Consider the following 19,662-nt stretch of genomic DNA (forward strand, 5'->3'; position numbering starts at 1 on the left):
GGTGGGAGCGGTGGACTTCACTGGACATGCGCCAGATCCATCGCAGGATCTGGTCCTGTCGGTCTGAGTCCTGGGTGTTCTGTCTGTATCTTTCTTCTGCTGAGTTCTTAGCCTAGCTTAGCCTCGCCACGGGGCCTCAAGCGATATGGGAAGGGAGGGATTTATGTCCAGCTTCTGGGGGAGAGTCTGTCCTGGCCAGGGGCCAGGGCACGGTGACAGGGCGGGTTTAACCATCAGGAGCCCTAGGCTGATGAGAGCTCAGGAGGGTGATGTGAGCTTAGCCTCTGTCTCATTTCACTCATTTGCTGCATTCACTTGGCTGGGAGCAAAGACCCGACCTCACAGCCTAGCGAGAGGGACAGGAATCTTGGCAGGCAGATAATACAGTGGAGCCTGCAGGCCGTTGGAGTGCCAGGGGGTTGGGGAAGGCTCCCTGGAAGAGGCTACTTAGGACTAGGGTCCTGAGGGACGAGTAGAGTTCCCTGGTCAGGTTTTGAGGGGTGGGGGTAGGAGAGAGTGCGCCAGGCATAGTCTCGCACTCTTGGAGTCTGGGGAGAAGTTCAGTCTGGCTGAAGCCTCCAGTGGGCAGAGCACGGCTGTGGTTAGTGAAAGAAGGTGCTGGAAACCTGTTCCAGGCTGCAGCCTGAGGGCTGGGGAGCCTCCCCTGAGGTCTTTCATGACTTCATCCTGCCAGCGCTGTGAGGCCCGGAAAGCTTTGAGCAGGGGAGGAGCGTGATGGGATTTGCGCCTGAGAAAGCCCTGTCTGGCAGCTGTGTGGTGGCTGGATTGGAGGGTGTCATCGGAGGGTGAGAGGCAGCCAGCTGGCCAGGGAGGAGGCTGTTTCTGCAGCCCGAGTGACAGATGGTGAGGCCTGGATTAGGGCAGTGGCAGTGGGGTGGGGCCAGGAAGGAGGTAGGGTGGTCAGCATGGGGTGACTGGCTGGCCTGGGGAGGGGGAGCCCTCGGACACCTAGGGTCCTGGCCTGGGTTGGGGACCAGGGGAGATGCCCATCTCTAAAATCTTAGCTTGGGCCGGGCGCGGTGGCTCACGCCTGTAATCCCAGCACTTTGGGAGGCTGAGACGGGTGGATCACCTGAGGTCAGGGGTTTGAGACCAGCCTGGCCAACATGGTGAAAACCCAAACCCCATCTCTACTAAAAATACAAAATTAGCCAGGCGTGGCGGCAGGGGCCTGTAATCCCAGGTACTCCAGAGGCTGAGGCAGGAGAATCGCTTGGACCTGGGAGGTAGAGGTTGCCATGAGCTGAGATCGCACCACTGCACTCCAACCTGGGCAACAAGAGTGAAACTCCATCTCCAAATTAATTAATTAATTAATTTAAAAATATAAAATAAAATTTTAGTTTGGTTTCTGGGGAGCATATTTTTTCCCTAGGGGAACAGGGTGAGGATCCGGCTGAGGTTTGACCTGCAGTGACAGAAACAGGACTGTCTTTATCCTGCTCAGTCCTCTCCTGTGCCTTCAGATTTAGATTCTCTTTGCACATATGGGGAAACTGAGGCACACAGAAGTGAGGGCTTTGCAAAAAGTCCCTCCCAAGGGCCTAGAGGCATGGGATAGGAAGAAGATATTTTACTCCTGTTATGGTCAGCGACAGGCGCAGTCCTGTACCAGCCTGGCTCCACCACTTCCTGTTCTAGGCCCTTCTTTCCAGCTGAAGTCCTGCGGTCTGCTGTCCCCTAGCCACCACAAAGAAACGAGTTTATCTTCCCTGGTTCTTGGGTAAAGCCTCATCAGGACCCAGCTCATCACAGTGAAGGGCTTTCCTGGAGCAGAGCGGTTAGTGCCAGGGGCTGGCAGGTGGATGAACAGAGGCGCAGGGCACTGGAGACCTGCCTTGTGCTTCTGGCTCCAAGAAGGGAGAGTGGAGGCTGCCCTGAGAGGGCCTAGGGGTCAGGGAGGCCCAGACCTGGCTCTCAGTTGATGTGGGTAGGGGCGGCAACGCAGGTGATGAGAAGCAGTTGGGTCTGGGATAGATGTGAGAGGCTGGGCTCACAGACCTCGCCCCTGAATGGGGGGTGGGGTCTCAGAGGAGGAACTGAGGATGATCCTGAGGGTTTTGGCCTTTCACAGAGTGAGAAGGACTGGGGAGCAGCAGGGCTTTTTGTTTTGTTGTTTGTTTTTGTGGGTGGCAGGAGTTGCAGGCAGAGTAATCGAGTTGTGAATTAGACACGTTACTGACTACAGTCAGATGCATAGGGACATATGTTGATGCCAGCTGCCAAGCTATCTAACGAGATGTCTACTGGAAATCCATGTGGGTAATTACGAGCCTGGAGTTCAAGGGAGAGGCTGGGACTTGAGATGAGGGCATGAGATCCATGGCCAAACATCCAGCCGCTGAGCTGCTGTGCCCTGATGGCTGTGCGTCTGATTCCTTGTGTGTGCCTGGCACATAGTAGGCCATCAAGAAAATGCCACTGGTGCCCTCTCTGCCCCCAGCCTCCCTCTCCTCCTCTCCCTTCCCCTGTCTTCTCTCTCCTCTCTTTCCTCTTCTCTAGCATCCTGGGGTCCATTGGTCCAGGGGAAGGGAAGGTGTTTGCCAAGGAGGGAGCCCGCAAGTGGATGGTCATGGGATGGGGTCAGTGTCTCTCTTGGCTGGGACCTTTCTGGCCATCTCAGCCTGAGCCACTCGTGACTTCCTGGTGGTGTTTGACCCAGGAAGCGGGGCAGGCCTCCACCTACTGAGTCATTTCTGATTCTGGCTTCATCCTACTAGACATGGCTGGCCTTATACCCCAGCTGTGCCATCTGCTAGCCTCAAGGCCTGGGGTGCCAGTGTCTCTGAAACCCCATCAGCTCTGATCCTGAGGGCTGAGATCGTACCTCTGTAGGATAGCACAATCCCTACAATCTTACTCTCAGTCCCAGCAGCCAGGGACATTGTTGACTCGACTGGGTGGGGTTGGAACTGGAGAAAGGTTTCGGTGGGCTTTGTGCCTCCAGACAGCACTCACAGGGAAGGGGCAGAGCTGGGCTAGGAAGAAGTCTCCTCCCGTCCTGGCACGCCGGCGGCACACGCCTGGAATCCCAGCCCTCTGGGAGGCTGAGGTGGGTGGATCACCTGAGGTCAGGAGTTCCAGACCAGCCTGGCCAACATGGTGAAACCCTGTCTCTGCTAAAAATACAAAAATTATCTGGGCATGGTGGCGTATGCCTGTAATCCCAGCTACTTGGGAGGCTGAGGCAGGAGAATCGCTTGATCCTGGGAGGCAGAGGTTGCAGTGAGCCGAGATGGCGCCATTGCACTCCAGCCTGGGCAATAGAGCGAGACTCTGTCTCAAAAAAAAAAAAAAAAGAAGTCTTCTGCCCTAGTTTCCTGTGACCTGCCCGCTCGGCAACAGGCAGCTCGTTTTTCATGGAGAGGGCAGAGAGGAGTCCAGACTCCTAAGGTTCCTGTCCTGGCTCTGCTGCTCACAGCCTGGGCTGAGTGTCCTCACCTGCATGGAGTGGATGGCCCTGACGTCCTCTTCCTGGTTCGTCACCAAGACGAAAGCATGCATAGGCTGGGGTGTCCCTGGCTGGGCGAGGACAGGCGTGGGCTCCCGGACATCCGTGCCCAGGCCAGCGCGCGGATCAAGCCCCCTTTCTCTGCAGTGCACTGCCAGAAGATCGTCCACAGGGACATCAAGCCGTCCAACCTGCTCCTGGGGGACGATGGGCACGTGAAGATCGCTGACTTCGGCGTCAGCAACCAGTTTGAGGGGAACGACGCTCAGCTGTCCAGCACGGCTGGGACGCCAGCCTTCATGGCCCCCGAGGCCATTTCTGACTCCGGCCAGAGCTTCAGTGGGAAGGTGACTCTCAGGTCCTGGGCCAGGCTGGGTTGCAGGTGGAGGGGCGTGGTAGCTTGGTGCAGGGACCCCATTTCCCACCGGAGAGTGCCAGGGTCCTTGTGCCTAGGGAGTGACACAGTTGCCTCTTCTTGGAGCCTGATAAACTCCTCGCCTTTGACCTTCTCCTGTTTTCCATAAAAGCGGCCCCAAATCTCCCTTGCAGATATTTCCTGTCGGTTGCTCTGTGCAGGGTTCTGGACTGGGCTGCGGAACAGGCAGAGCCAAAGAGAAGCCTGTTTCCTGCCCTCCGGTTGGTTTAGGGGGAAGTTGGAGGCCCCCTGCAGATCTTGGACATGGCAGGGTTTGAACTGGCCCTTGAAGAATGGGGAGGATCTGAGCAGGACCTGGAACCCAGAGAATAAACCAGAGAACAGAGGGGTACGGGGTGGGGGCAGAGGGTAGAGGGCCTGGCAGTCTGGGCTTTCTCCTAAGCGGCAGAAACATAGGCAGAGTTGTCTGAACAAAAGGTTACACAGTCTGGCGTAATTTCCTGGGCACATGACTGTTTTCATCTGTGGGGTGCCAACCACCCCGCCGCCAGGGAGGCTGTGGCTGAGTGGCATTTGGACACGTGTTGAGTGTCCAGGAAAGAGCTCAGGAGGCCAGGCACAGTGGCTCGTGCCTGTAATCGCAGTGCTTTCGGAGGCAGAGATGGGGCTCTTAAGGCTGGGAATTTGAGATAAGCCTGGACAACATAGCAAGACCCCACTTCTACAAAAAAATTAGCCAAGGGTGGTGGTGCATGCCTGTAGTCCCAGTTACTCGGGAGGCGGAGGTGGGAGGACCACTCGTGTCCAGGAGCTGGGGGCTGCAGTGCAGTGGCACGATCACAGCGCTGTGATCGTGCCACTGCACTCCAGCCTGAGTGACTGAGTGAGACCTTGTCTCTAAAAATGAAAGGAAAAAAGAGGTTGGGGATGTTGATAAAGACTTTTTGAACTGTTTTATTTTGATCTAATTCTACATTTATAGAAAAGCTGGAAGAACAGTACAAAGAAACCCCACATATCTTTTTACCCAGATTCACCGGTTGTTGACCTTTTGTCCCGTTTGCTCTCTTGTCATCTTTTTCTCTTTATCTGCACGCATACTGCCTCTTTCTGAGCCATTTGAAAGGTACGTGGAGGGTGTTATGCACCTTTATCACTAAACACTTCAGTGGCTATTTCCTAAGAACAGGGACATTCTCTTACATAACCTCAGAACAGTGATTAAAACTAGGAAAGTCGTCATTGATAAGTTTTAAATATAGGCCGGGCATGGTGGTTCACACCTGTAATCCCAGCCCTTTGGGAGGCCAAAGCCGGTGGACCACCTGAAGTCAGGAGTTCAAGACCAGCCTGGCCAACATGGCAAAACCCTGTCTCTACTAAAAAATACAAAAATTAGCCAGGCGCGGTGGCTCGTGCCTGTAATCCCAGCACTTTGGGAGGCCGAGGCGGGCGGATCACAAGGTCAGGAATTCCAGACCAGCCGGTCCAATATGGTGAAACCCATCTCTACTAAAAATACAAAAAATAATAGCCAAGCATGGTGGCGCGCGCCTGTTGTCCCAGCTACTAGGGAGGCCGAGGCAGAACAATCGCTTGAACCCAGGAGGCGGAGGTTGCAGTAAGCCAAGATCCGTCACTGCACTCCAGCCTGGTGACAAAGCAAGACTCCATCTCAAAAAAAAGAAAAAAAATTAGCTGGACGTGGTGGCAGACACCTGTAATTCCAGCTACTTGAGAGGCCGAGGCAGGAGAATTGCTTGAACCCAGGAGGCGGTGATTGCAGTGAGCTGAGATCGCGCCATTGCTCTCCAGCCTGGGCAACAAAATGAGACTCCGTCTGGAAAAAAAAATACATATATAATCCACAGACCTTATTTAAACACTCTCTGTTGTCCTGATACTGTCCTTCGGAACTTTATCTGTCTCGGGTCCAGGGACCCATCCTCCGTTCTCTTTCTTGTCCTTGCTGCCCTTTGATCTGGAAGAACGCCTTGGCCTTCCTTTGCCTTTCCTGACCTTGCCATTTTGAAGAGAACAAGCCTGTTAGTTTGTAGAATGTTGTCAGTTTGCATTTGTCTGTTGGATGTTCCCTGATTGGATTTAGATGATGCATCTGGGGCAGGAACGTGTCGGTAGAGATTTGTGAATCACTCACGTAAGCGAGAAAGTGGATACCAGAAGAGGTGACGTCCCAGAGCAGGAGAAGGTAGAGAGAGCACACTAAGAATTGGAATCCAGGCCGTGGGGAAGCCCAGGGGTGCTTGGGAGCCGGGAGGAGTTGTTGCAGTGGCCGTGGGCAAGGGAGTGAGTGGGCAGGGCCTCTGTGTGGGCAGGGACTGCTCGCAGTATCAGGAAGAAGGTGGATTGTCAGGAGAAGGGTGACTTCTACAAGCCTGAGCTGGTTTATTCAGCAGAAGTTCCATATATACCATCATTCCTGGGGTGGCACATGTGACCCTGTGGATGAAGGAGGTTTTGTACCTGTTGGTTTGGAAATGTACCTGGTTGAGCCTGTCCCAAGGAGACTCAGGGCTCCTGGAGGGTGGAGTCCCTGTTCTGGCCGGCCCTGTGTCCTCAGCACTCAGCACATCGCCCAGCGTGGAGGAGGCACCGGGGCGTGTTTGTGAGTGAATACATGACAGAGGAAAGAGGTTCCCTGCGGGCCTCTCCCACAGCCCACTGGAGCTGGGTGGGCAGAGGCAGCGGTGCCTGTTGGGGACTGATGTGAACATGTTTCTTTCCAGGCCTTGGACGTGTGGGCCACCGGCGTCACGTTGTACTGCTTTGTCTATGGGAAGGTGAGTGCCGGGGATGCCAGCAGAGCTGGGGCAGGTCCAGTGGGGCGGGCATGGGTGACGGACGCAGGCCCTTCCTTTCTGTCCTTAAGCAAAGTGGCTTTTGAAAGGGCCCACCTGGCTCAGAGAAACCTGAGAGAGAAGAGGCTTTTTCTGTCTTTTTCTGTCTTTCTCCCATCCCCTGCGGAGGGATTCGAGGGAAGTCCCAGGACGGCAGGCACCCAAGGGGAGGTGTTGATGGTTTTGCCACCTCCCCAGCCAGAGTGCTCCCGTCCCTCTGTCCCTTGATGCCATTCATTCATTGAGTCACGCGTTCACTCTGTTGCTCATTCATTCAACCAATTGTCCTTCACTTCTACCCCGGCTGAGGTGGAACCCTGGGGACACCCAGCGCTGGCGTGACCGAGATCCCAGCCCGCAGGTGCTCCTGCTCTGGTGACCGCACTAAGGGGCAGGAGGGCATTTCAGTGGCCCTGGGAGCGGAGGCCCAGCTGCAGGTGGCTGTCATGGCGATGAATGCACCCAGTCTCCTCATTCCCCATGACTTATTCATTCGGTCAACATCTGTGGCATGTTTGCAGTGTGCCGGGCCCTGAGAAAATGAATTGAGGTCCTTCTCATGTCATTGGGAGCCCAGAGCTGCCCCTGTCCCGGCCCCACCAAGGGGCGGGGGCTGGTCCCCTGGCACGCATCAAGGCCCCGGGCCCACCTCCTTTGCCTCTCCACCCCGCAGTGCCCGTTCATTGACGATTACATCCTGGCGCTCCACAGGAAGATCAAGAATGAGCCCGTGGTGTTTCCGGAGGAGTGAGTTGTCCACCCAGGGGACCAAGGGGGCCACCACCCACCCCTGGTGTTTGGGTTTTAGCGGAGCTTTTGCCCTTTGAGGACCCCAGCCTCAGATATGAAGGTGGCGATGTGGTTCCCTGGGAGGGGACCCCTGAGAAGATGGAGGGGTGGGAATCGAGCCAAGGGTCTCCAAGACACCACTGTATGGATGGGAGCCCTGAGTTCCAGCGTTGGCCGGGGATGACCACAGGCATCGCTCCCACCACTCCATCGCAGGCCTGCCCGGGGTCAGTGGCACCACCCACCCAGCCCCTGGACTCCAGGGGAACTTCTTCCCCCACTCAGGGTCAGGGAGCTTCGGGATGCTAGCGCGTCCCCCATTTCACAGATGGAAAAGAGGACGCTCTGGAGGAGAGCTGTCAGGGGCTGGGACTCAAGCCACCTTCCTCCCCACTCCTCCATTGTGACTGAGGTCTCTGGCCTGGCGGGCAGGCTGGGAGGCCTCCTGCTCCTGTGTGGTTCACCTCCTGATGGAGGAGCCTGAGCTCCCTGTCTCCTCTTCAGGAGTGCATTTCAGGAGTGAAATGAAGGCTGGGCACGGTGGCTCACACCTGTAATCCCAGCACTTTGGAAGGCCGAGGCGGGTGGATCACCCAAGGTCAGGAGTTTGAGACCAGCCTGGCCAACATGGCAAAACCCTGTCTCTACTAAGAATACAAAAATTAGCCGGCGTGGTGGCGCGTTTCTGTAGTCCCAGTTATTCAGGAGGCTGAGGCACCAGAATTACTTGAACCTGGGAGGCAGAGGTTGTAGTGAGCTGAGATTGCACCACGGCACTCCAGCCTGGGAGACAGAGTGAGACTCTGTTTCACAAAAAATAAGGAAACTGAATGGACCTTGTCCTCAGTGACACCTGCTCCTTTCCTTTGTGGTCCCCAGGCCTCCTTGAGTCCTCCTCTTCCCCATCTCTGTGCGCTATTGCCGCCTGCACTCCGTGCCTCATTCAGGGCTCAGGCTCCTCCCAGACTTGTCTCACCACGCCCTACCCTGGTCTCCCTGCCGCTGGCCTCCAGTCCAGCCAACACAGTCAGGCGGGGGCAGCCCTGGTACACAAGGCACAACGCACCTGCCCGCACATCAGCCTGCATCTCCTGCCTGCACACCTGCCCGCATCTCCTGCCCGCATCTGCCTGCACACCTGCCCGCATCTCCTGCCCGCATCTCCTGCCTGCACACCTGCCCGCACACCTGCCCGCATCTCCTGCCCTCATCTCCTGCCCACACACATGCCTGCACACCTGCCCGCACACCTGCCCGCATCTCCTACCCGCATCTCCTGCCCACACACCTGCCCGCGCACCTGCCCACACACCTGCCCGCATCTCCTGCCCACACACCTGCCCGCATCTCCTGCCCACACACCTGCCCGCATCTCCTGCCCACACACCTGCCCACATCTCCTGCCCACACACCTGCCCGCATCTCCTGCCCACACACCTGCCCGCATCTCCTGCCCGCATCTCCTGCCCACATCTCCTGCCTGCACACCTGCCCACATCTCCTGCCCACATCTCCTGCCCTCACACCTGCCCCATCTCCTGCCCGCACACCTGCCCACATCTCCTGCCCACATCTCCTGCCCTCACACCTGCCCCATCTCCTGCCCGCACACCTGCCCACATCTCCTGCCCGCATCTCCTGCCCGCACACCTGCCCGCACAGCTGCCCGCATCTCCTGTCCGCACACCTGCCCGCATCTCCTTCTCTCACAGCTGCCTGCCTCTTCTGTCGGCATGTCCTGCCCACAGGCCTGCCCGCATCTCCTGCCCACGCACCTGCCCCCACACCTGCCTGCATCTCCTGCCCACACGCCTGCCCCCACACCTGCCTGCATCTCCTGCCCACACACCTGCCTGCATCTCCTGCCTGAAGTTTGTCTGGGGCTTCTCCAAGCCTGCAGGATGGAGGCCATGCCCTGGCCCTGGCGTTCAAGCATTTCGGATTCTGCTATCTGCTCACCTGGGGTGTCACTCCCTTTTCCAAGCACCAGCCAGCTGGCTTCTGTCCCTTTCCTCCTCACCCTTTGATTGGCTTCCCTCCCGGCCTCCACAGTGGTACCTGGGTACCTCTCTTCCTCCTCTGCCCCCTGCCAGGGAGGTCTTTCTCCCCAGCTCAGGAATTTTAAAAGGGATGATGCATCTAAGACAATAGGAGGAACCGAAGTCAACAGTCCCAAGAGGGGCTTCTGCTCCCCAGACCTGGAAGGATAGGCTCCCCAAGACCATTGGTGCCAAAGAAGCCTGGGGTCTGGGCAGAGAGAGTTCGGGCTGAGGGGGCACTGAGGGGACTGTTCCCCCCCCGCGAGTCTCCCGTCTCTGCCTACCCTCTTCTGGGTGGCACTGTGCGAGCCTGCTAACCTCCGTGGGCCTCTGCTTCCTCCTCTGAAATGAGAGAGGGTCTTCCCTGGGTGTAGAAAAGGATGAGGTGGTGAGTGGAACCGAAGGCCCTGAGGTCTCATGAAGTGACTCTCCTCACCATTCTGCCGCCCAGCGGGGTGTCCAGCACACATGGAAGTCTGTTTGTGCCCCTGTCCTGGAGGGAAACGTTTCCCCCTGCTCAGGAAAGGCTTTCCAAGCACTTATCATATGAACTCAGTCTTCCCGTCCAAGGGACGAGGGTCTGGGGAGGAGAGGTGGACAGGAAGGGTTCCCATCAGCACGCCCACTCTCTCCTTCCTCCGCCCTCTCCAGGCCCAAGATCAGCGAGGAGCTCAAGGACCTAATCCTGAAGATGCTGGACAAGAATCCCGAGACAAGGATTGGGGTGCCAGACATCAAGGTCAGGGAACTGGAGGTCCTGGGCTGGGCTGGGACACAGAAAGCAGGCGTCAGTTTCCCCTTCTGGAGAGCTCTACGCCAGGAAGCATGTGGGTGGGGTTTGGGTCTGTGGACTTGGCATCCCTCCAGGTGATTCTGGTAAAAAGCCTGGAGTCCTTTGCTGATTGACTGTCTGCCTATGGCCTGACCTCTCCCCTCTCCCTGCCCTCTCGGCCCCTACAGTTGCACCCTTGGGTGACCAAGAACGGGGAGGAGCCCCTGCCCTCGGAGGAGGAGCACTGCAGTGTGGTGGAGGTGACGGAGGAGGAGGTGAAGAACTCCGTCAGGCTCATCCCCAGCTGGACCACCGTGGTAAGAGGGCTAGGTGGATGATCCCTTGTCCTGGTAGGCCTCGGGGGCCTGAGCCTTGCTATATGCCTGGTCCTGTGGGGGCACAGAGGCCTGCCTGGCCAGCCGGCTGTGATCCGGGGCACTGGAAATGCCATTCTGCTGCAGGCCCATGGAGGAGGCGGTCTTGTGGTAGGGAGATCAGGGGGCTTGGTGGGGAGAGTGACTGATTTAAATAAATACTGGGCACGGTGCCTCACACCTGTGATCCTAGCACTTTGGGATCACCTGAGGTCAGGAGTTTGAGGTCAGCCTGGCCAACATGGTGAAACCCTGTATCTACTAAAAATACAAAAAAATTAACTGGGTATGGTGGCAGGCACCTGTAATTCCAGCTGCTCAGGAGGCTGAGGCAGGAGAATCACTTGAACCGGAAGGCAGAGGTTGCAATGAGCTGAGATCACGCCATTGCACTCCAGCCTGGGCAACAGAAAGAGACTCCATCTCAAAAAAAAAAGAAAAAGAAATAGACAGCCTTTGCTGAATGACAATAGTCACCATGACTGGATAAAGCGTCCCCTTCCTTCCAGACGGTTACTGAACCCCGTTCTCCATGCACTGCACCAGGTGCTGAGGACACGGCAGGGGAACAGCCTGGGCAGCCTTCGGATTGGAGCCCGAGTGTCAGTTAGACAGAGCCTGCATCCCCCCCAGAGCCTGACTGTCAGATGGCACATGCATCTCCTGCAGAGCCTTCGTGTCAATTACACGAAGCCTGCATCCGCCCAGAGCCTGAGTGTCAGTTAGACAGAGCCTGCGTCCCCCCTAGAGCCTGAGTGTCAGTTAGATGGAGCCTGCATCCCCCCCCAGAACCCACGTGTCAGTTAGATGGAGCTTGCATCTCCTGCAGAGCTCGCATATCAGTTAGACAGAGCCTGCATCCCTCCCGAGAGCCTGAGTGTCAGTTAGACGGCGCCTGCATCTTCTGCAGAGCCTTCGTGTCAGTTAGACAGAGCCTGCATCCTCCCCAGAGCCTGAGTGTCAGTTAGACAGAGCCTGCATCCTCCCCAGAGCCTGAGTGTCAGCTATACAGAGCCTGCATCTCCTGCAGAGCCTGTGTGTCAGAGCCTGCATCCCCCCCAGAGCCCTCGAGTCAGTTAGAGCAGCCTGCGGGCCCACTCCTGTTTCAGCTTTGCTCCTCTTCCTCTGCTCAGCTTCCGTGTTGGCACTTGGAAGTGATTCATGTTGTCCCTGGTGGCCGTCAGGGCCACTGAGTGTCCTGCCCTGCCCCTGCCTGAGAGTGAGTCAGGGCAAGCACAAGGCCAGGAACGAGGGCCGGGGAAGCTGTTGCTGTGGGTGGGGCCTTTGTCCCCACCCCCATCACCCCCCCTTGCAGGGTCCTGGCCCAGCTAGGATCAGCTGGCTGAATCCCTGCCCCGTATGCTTACTTGGCTCTGTGGGGTCCCTGGAGCCAGGCAGCTCCCACAGGGTCCCCATGGCCACGTCCCTGGTCTTAGCCAGCCTCGCCTCTCCCCCAGACACTGGAAGAGCCTCTCATACTGTCCTCTGCCTCTACTCTCGCTCCTGTACCCCCGTTAATGCTCAACTCAGCAGCCAGCATGGTCCTGGTGGCGTGAGTGTCACCTGTCAGCTCAGAGCCTGCTTCTCACTCGGACTCCTGTGTCCCTCAGAGTCGGACTCCCGGCCTGCCCCCCCACCCTGTTTTTCTGCGGGGCTCCTCCAGTGTCCCCCAGCATGCACTCGGCTCTGGCCATGTGCCACGGAAGGGGCTGCCGAGAGCTTTCAGCTTTCACTCCCCTCTGCCTGGGGAGCGCCGCTCCGGTCGGCCCCAGGACGTGCTGCCCTTCTTCCTTCAGCTTTGAGGGAGAAGCCAGCCTTCCTGACCCTGTAGCTTCCCTCCCTGTGTCACTTCATCGCCATTCCCTGGTTTTATTTTTTCCTTTCCACTTGCTAACATACATGTTTTATTGATTTGTCGTCTTTACTTCTTGCCTGTCTTCCCAACTAGAATATAAGCTACATGATGGCCAGGCGCGCTGGCTGACGCCTGTAATCCCAACACTTTGGGAGGCCAAGGCGGGCAGATCACCTGAGGTCAGGAGTTCGAGACCAGCCTGGCCAACATGGTGAAACCCTGTCTCTACTAAAAATACAAAAAATTAGCCTGATGTGGTGATGGGCTTCTGTAATCTCAGCTACTCAGGAGGCTGAGGCGGAAGGATCCTTTGAACCTGAGAGGCAGAGGTTGCAGTGAGCTGAGCGTGCCACTGCACTCCAGCCTGGGCGACAGAGCAAAACTCTTTCACACATACAAAAAAAGAAAGCTATGGCCAGGTGCAGTGGCTCACGCCTATAATCCCAGCACTTTGGGAGACCAAGGTGGGCAGATCACAAAGTCAGGAGATCGAGACCATCCTGGCCAACAAAGTGAAACCCCGTCTCTACTGAAAAAAAAAAATTAGCCAGGTGTTGTGGTGCACACCTGTAGTCCCAGCTACCCAGGAGGCTGAGGCAGGAGAATCGCCTGAACCCAGGAGGTGGAGGTTGCAGTGAGCCAAGATTGAGCCACTGCATTGCAGCCTGGAGACAGAGCGAGACTCTGTCTTAAAAAAAAAAAAAAGAAAGAGCTACATGAGGGCTAGACGTTTGGCCTCCGTGCGGCCCCGGTGCCTAGCGTAGCGTCCAGCATCGGTAGGCAGCCAGTGGTGAGCAGTGTTGCCGGGATGGATGCAGACACGTGAGTGAGGGTAGGACTGGCCAGCGTGCCACTGGCTCTGCTTGTGCGTGAGTCGGCGTGTCTGCGGGCAGGGCGTGGAACCGTCCTTGTCATGGAGGAGGGACAGAGGCAGAGCCAGGCTGTGGCGGTGCCCCCCTCGAGGCATCCCCACGGGCTGGGCCATCGTGCGGCTCAGCTGCTTCCCAGCCTGTGGTCGCATCCTCTGCGGTGGGAAGGCAGGATGGATGGCATGGCCCCTCCTCCGTGCACCTTGCCACCATAGGGAGAAGGCATTTTCCAATGGACTCCCACTTCCAGCCCTGGCCGCCCCACCCTCAGCCTGGCCTGCAGACCCTTCGTGGGCCGGCCCCGGCCCCTCCTCATGCAGCAGTGGCCCCTGCCATCCCAGGAACTGGCCGCCAGCTGCCGGCCCTCTGTGCCCTTGCCCCTGCCGTTCCGTGCTCTGCTGATTGAAATGGGGGCGGGAATCAGAGCGGAGCTGCGTGTCGGGGAGCCGGGGCCGTGCTCTCACACCGCCGTGTCCTCCTCAGATCCTGGTGAAGTCCATGCTGAGGAAGCGTTCCTTTGGGAACCCGTTTGAACCCCAAGCACGAAGGGAAGAGCGTTCCATGTCTGCTCCAGGGAACTTACTGCTGTGAGTACTGGTGGGCCGAGGCCTCTGGTGCTCCCTGGAGGGCGGTGGGGAGGACGGAGCCCCATCTTCCCTCTCTCACTAGTGCTGGGCTGAGGCCAGAGCCTGGGGACGTGGTGGCTAGGTCTCGGAGTTGGCCCCAATTGCATCTCTGTCCCCAAGGTTAGTCCGGGCTAAAGGACCTTCGGGGCCCAGGCCCTGCTGCACCCCTGGGGCCAGCATCCCCCACTCACACACTTCCCCTCCATGGACAGGAAGACCCTTCTTCCATCAACCTTGATGTCACACATAGTCCAGGGGGGCTTCAAATCTGTAGCCCCCTCAGCCCTTGGCAGCCTGGCAGAAGTTGGCAGACAGGCTGATGTGGGCTCCCTGTAGGAGGCTGGCAGGCTGTTGAAGGGGCGCTGGCCTCTCTGCCTGGCCCTGTCCTGAGTGGCCCAGGCTGCCTACACCATCGCTGGGGCTACGTGCTCTGTCAGCACTTTGTAAGTGCTTGTCCAGTAAGTAAGCAGGGACAGGCTGGCCGACAGACCACAAGAGAGGAACCCCCATTTGCTGAGGGCTCCCCACAGTGGACCACACCTGTGGGTTCACCTCCTCCTAGGATGGGTCAGAAAAGCAGCTCCCCAAACCTGTGCGCCTCGGCCTCAGCAGCTCCACCTTCGTCCACTGTAATAAAAGCCGGTCTGGGATGCTAGGAAGGAAGGCATGCTGGAGTTTGTACAGAACCTGCAGAGAGAAACCCGCCCCGGGGTCCTGAACCACAGTGTGGTCCTGGGACCACCACTGCCTTCCTCTGGCCCGGGAGAGAAGCTTTGGGGAAGGGGCTGGCAGGAGGCGTTTGCCCCACGAACCCTGGCTTCCCGAGTGGAGCGCTGTCTCCGGGCCTGTCCGGGACTACCACGTTTGTTCCCCGTGAGATCTCCCTCTCGTAAGTGGGCTCTTCAGAAGTGTCAGGCCCCCTCGTAGTGGCCAGGCTGGCATCTGCTCCTGCTGGAGTTTGCTTGTACCCAGAGAGAGGCCCACCCTGAGGTGTGGAGCCTGGGAGGGGCCTGGAGGTCCCACCTGCAGTTTCCCGACATCTCCTGAGTAAGGTGGTTGGGTTGGGGGCGGATTCTCTGAGCTTATGTAGGAAGGTAGGCCCCTAATGCTGGGATTGTGCTTAGTGGCGGGGGGTGGGGGGCATATATAATTTGATATCCAAATGGGGACATTTTTGATAGTCAAAGAGGAAGCCATTAATAATTAGGCTAGCATGGTGGCTTATGCCTGTAATCCCAGCACTTTGGGAGGCCAAGGCAGGATTGCTTGAGTCCCGGAGTTCATGACCAGCCTGGGCAACATAGCAAGACCCCACAGCTAAAAATAAAAAGTGAAAAATTAGCTGGGTGTGATGGTGCACGCTGGTAGTCCTACCTACTTGGGAGGCTGAGGTGGGAGGATTGCTTGAGTCTGGGAGGTGGAGGCTGCAGGGAGCTGAGATTGCACCAGTATACTCCAGCCTGGGTTACAGAGCCAGACCCTGTCTTGAAAAAAAAAAGAAAGTGGTAATAATTATGCAAGGACAGGTGGAGTCAGGCCTGTGTCCGGCAAACCTGGACACCTGGTCCCTCTGACTCAGACCCTGTGGTCCAGCACCCCCTAGTGGCAGGTGAAGCCAGACACAGGATAAAGACATTTAGTGCCTAGGTAGTATCTAGCAAACATGACAAGATACTTTCCAGCTATAAAATTTTATACTCTGTGACCCAAGTTTAATTAAGAGTAGAGCTTTTTTTTTTTTTTTTTATAGAGAGTCTCTCTGTTGCCCAGGATGTTGTGCAGTGGCACAATCTTGGCTCACTTCTGCCTCCCAGCCTCCACTGATCCTCCCATCTCAGCCTCCTGAGTAGCTGGGACTATAAACACACACCACCACACCTGGCTAATTTTTGTATTTTAATAGAAATGGAGTCTTGCCATGTTACCCAGGCTGCACTTGAACTCCTGGCCTCAAGCCATTTGCCCACCTCGGCCTCCCAAAATGCTGGGCTTACAGGCATGAGCCACCACACCCGGCCTCCAGGTTTAACTTTGAAAGCAGATTTTACCTCCTCATCAAGTCCCAATATTTATCCTTGATAGGCATGTTTTGTTTTGTTTTGTTTTTGAGACAGTGTTTTGCTCTTGCTGCCCAAGCTGGAGTGCAATGGCGCGACCTTGGCTCACTGCAACCTCTGCCTTCTGCGTTCAAGTGATTCTCCTCCCTCAGCCTCCCTAGTAGCTGGGATTACAGGCACGCACCACCATGCCAGCTAATTTTTGTATTCTTAGTAGAGACAGGGTTTCACCGTGTTGTCCAGGCAGGTCTTGAACTCCTGACCTCAGGCGATCCACCCGTCTCAGCCTCCCAAAGTGCTGGGATTGCAGGCGTGAGCCACTGTACCGGCCATAGACTGTTTTTTACACTTTGGGATAATTGTAGAAACTCTATGGTAGAGTTAAATGGGGTTGGTCCTTTTTAGAGATCTCAAAACCCATTTATTGGTTATTTTAAAAAGAGACATTTTGGGAGGAAAATTAGCAACAGAAATCTGTTGAAATGTAACAGAATCCCAAGACTGATAGATGGACTCTGTCCTGTGAACAGGGCAAAGAAAAATGCAAAATGAAGGTCCCTCTACCATTGGCTGAGGTGGACACAGAAGGCCCTCAGGCCAGCATGGTCACACCTATAATCCCAGCACATTAGGAGGCCCAGGTGGGTGGATCACTTGAGCCCAGGAGTTTGAGACCAGCCTGGGCAACCTAGTGAAACCCTGTCTTTATTAAAAAATACAAAAATCAGCTGGGCGTGGTGATGCATGCCTGTAGTTTTAGCTACTCAGGAGGCTGAGGTGGGAGGATCGCTTGAGCCTGGGAGGTGGAGGTTGCAATGAGCCGAGATTGTGCCACTGCACTCCAGCCTGCGCGACAGAGCGAGACCCCATCTCAAAACAACAAAACCACACACACACACACGCACAAGGCCCTTGGCCAGGCTGATAGGAGGATGTAGGGAAGTTGGCTGGCTCAGACTGTGAGAGGCTCCGGAGGCTGTGCTGCGAGGTTTAGACTTACTTCATCTCTGGGCAATGGGGAGCCACCAAGGGGTGGCTGAGGCTCGGGGCAGGGAGACCAGCAGGGAGCAGCTGCTGTGATGGAGAGAGGCCAGAGGGAGGCCGAGCATGGGGAGCCGGTGAAGGGGGATTTGAGAGCCCTTGGGATTCAGAGGCCATCTTCTGACCTGGAGGTCCCTCCATCCCTGGTGTCCCCTGAACAGGAAAGAAGGGTGTGGCGAAGGGGGCAAGAGCCCAGAGCTCCCCGGCGTCCAGGAAGACGAGGCTGCCTCCTGAGCCCCTGCATGCGCCCAGGGCCGCCCGGCAGCACCTCATCCTGCGCCTCCAGAGGCCCGTCGCCCTCATGCCACAGCCGTCCCCTCGGGCAGGGGGCCAGGGACTGCGCCCCTCTCCCGCCCCTCCCCCCATCGTGCTGCATGACCTCCACGCACGCACGTCCAGGGACAGGACTGGAATGTATGTCATTTGGGGTCTTGGGGCAGCGCTCCCACGAGGCCTTCCCCCTCCTCCTGGCTGTCCTTGGCCCGACCCATTCTGTGGGGAAACCAAGCACCCATGGAGCTTTAGAAAGCCCACCCGGCTGGTTGGCATGGCCCAGGGCATGAGGCAGAGGCAAGAGACCAATGGTGACCAGTGTTGTCAGGATGGATGGAGACACTCGAGTGAGGGAAGGCAGGTGGAGGCCTGGCGTACTGCAACCGAAGAGACCTCCCGCTGGGTCGGGCCGGCCTGGCTCAGCTGCAGGCATACAGTGGGGGGGACCCCGCCCACCTTGGGGTGGTGGCGCCAGGGCTGTGGTCTACTCAAACACTGGTGTGGGGGCCCGGAGCCCGCACTGGGGAGAGGGCCGGTGTTGGAGAATTCAGGTTCCTTTTGTGTTGTCGTTTACTTTTGTTTTTAACCTGGGGGTTCGGGGAGGAGGCCTGCTAGGGCGCATCTCACGAGCGTTCCGCCAGCGCTGGTGGCTCCCAGCACACCCACCGTGATGTGGCAGCCGAGCGGACGGAACTAACTTTCCTGGACTGTGTTTTGTATTCGGCATTATCTGGAAAGTGGGCTGAAGGGGGTCAGGCTCTGAGCAGAGGACCGGAGCAGAAGTGCAGCGTCGTCCCCGCCCGTCTCCCTCCCTCCCTTGATGGCTCCCCAGAGCTGAGGCTGCAGAAGACACCAGGGCCGGCTTTGACCGAGGGCCGGGGACTCGACAGGCCTGTGGGCTTGCACATGCTGAAATGACTGGAACCCAGTCTCTGTCCTACGCTGGCCCACCCATCTGGCCCCAAGAGCTGCACTCACAGCCCTACCGTGAAGGACAAGCTGTCCAGGTTGTAGGGATCACTAGACACACAGCCCGGAGGGGTGTGCGTGCCAGCAGGTGGCCTCTGTGGCAAGGACGTCACCCTGAGGACATCAGCAGTCAGCCTGCTCAGAGCGGGGGTGCTGGAGCGCTCGAGCAGGCACAGCTCTTCCAGAGCAGGCTTCACCTTCTCTCTGGGATCGGCGTCCGGCTGGCCGGCTTGGTCTTTGCTGACCAAATGCCCGTAGAGGTTGACCCCCCCAGGGAGATCACACAGGACTTGGACATTGCCCTGGAAACATGGGCTGGACAAGGGCTTTTGGGTGCAGGTGTGGGTTTCCTATGGGAGGAGGGCTTGTTTGGAGAAGGGAGGCTGGCTGGGGGAGAAGCCGGCTGCCACCGCGTCGCCGTGCCTGTGGGTGTATGTCGCCTCACGCCCACGCATGTGCGTGCCCCTCTGCCGCACGCAACGCACCCGCATGCCTTGCACCGTTCCATGCATCTGTAATGCTGTTTCCACATCTGTTTCAGGCTGGGAGCAGAATGCGGCCACTTGTCAGTGGGTCCGCGTTTCCCCGGCTCGTCTGTGCTAAGGCAGTGTGGCCCAGGGCTTAGAAAGCCGTTGTTACTGTTTAGAAGAACACTTTTATAGAGTTCATGGAGCAAGTGAAGAGCCAGCCACTGAGCCACAGGGGTTTCTTGAGCATCTCTGTGAGCATCTGGTTTCGGGAGACCGCGCCGATCGGACCCACCCTTGGAAAGCTCGGGGGTGGGCCCAGTTGGGATGTTCACCCTGCCACGGAGGGTTTTGGTTGGCATTGTTTTTGAGGGTAGCACAAGCAATGAGTAAACTCCATAAGAGTGTTTTAAAAATTAACTTCCCAGGAAGTGAGTTAAAAACAATAAAAGCCCTTTCTTGAGTTAAAAAACAAAAGGCTTGTGTGTACATTTTCTGTATCTGGATATGTGCTCTTTCTCAGCAGCTGAAGCAGCACTTTGTTGGGTTTTCTGGAAGCATCTGAGACACCCTAAGTCCCTAGCAGGACAGTAATGAGAGAAGAGGGAAGGGAGGGGCTGGCTCAGCGGGCAATGGGGCTGCAGTCCAGGGAACAGCTGAGGCTCCTGGGTGGTCCGTGGCCGCTCCTTGGGAAGAACTCCCTGTTTCACAGAGGCTCAGGAGGCCAAGGTCTGGGCCAGGTGGGAGCCACAGCCGCTTCCCTTGGGGCAGAGGTCCCTGTGGTGTTATAGGAGTTCCTGTGACATCAGTCCTCTGTCCTCCCAT

The 19,662-nt window shown here is 57.2% G+C and overlaps 1 protein-coding gene across 1 annotated transcript in view; it reads left to right on the top strand.

The window, feature by feature from the left end:
• CAMKK1 (calcium/calmodulin dependent protein kinase kinase 1) overlaps positions 1-19,308 on the top strand; it is a 25,419-nt gene extending 6,111 nt beyond the window's left edge. Inside the window, exons 8-15 of the mRNA XM_037732683.1 lie at positions 2,524-2,590; positions 3,295-3,819; positions 6,596-6,649; positions 7,380-7,453; positions 10,186-10,273; positions 10,495-10,623; positions 13,888-13,991; positions 17,290-19,308. Of these exons, the coding sequence (XP_037588611.1) occupies positions 2,524-2,590; positions 3,295-3,819; positions 6,596-6,649; positions 7,380-7,453; positions 10,186-10,273; positions 10,495-10,623; positions 13,888-13,991; positions 17,290-17,362 (1,114 nt within the window). The 3' untranslated portion in view covers positions 17,363-19,308. The remainder of the gene's footprint in view (positions 1-2,523; positions 2,591-3,294; positions 3,820-6,595; positions 6,650-7,379; positions 7,454-10,185; positions 10,274-10,494; positions 10,624-13,887; positions 13,992-17,289) is intronic.
• Positions 19,309-19,662: the final 354 nt, after the last annotated feature.

This window comes from Cebus imitator, unplaced genomic scaffold, assembly GCF_001604975.1.
Source record: "Cebus imitator isolate Cc_AM_T3 unplaced genomic scaffold, Cebus_imitator-1.0 Scaffold464, whole genome shotgun sequence".
In the NCBI taxonomy this organism is placed as follows: Eukaryota; Metazoa; Chordata; class Mammalia; order Primates; family Cebidae; genus Cebus; species Cebus imitator.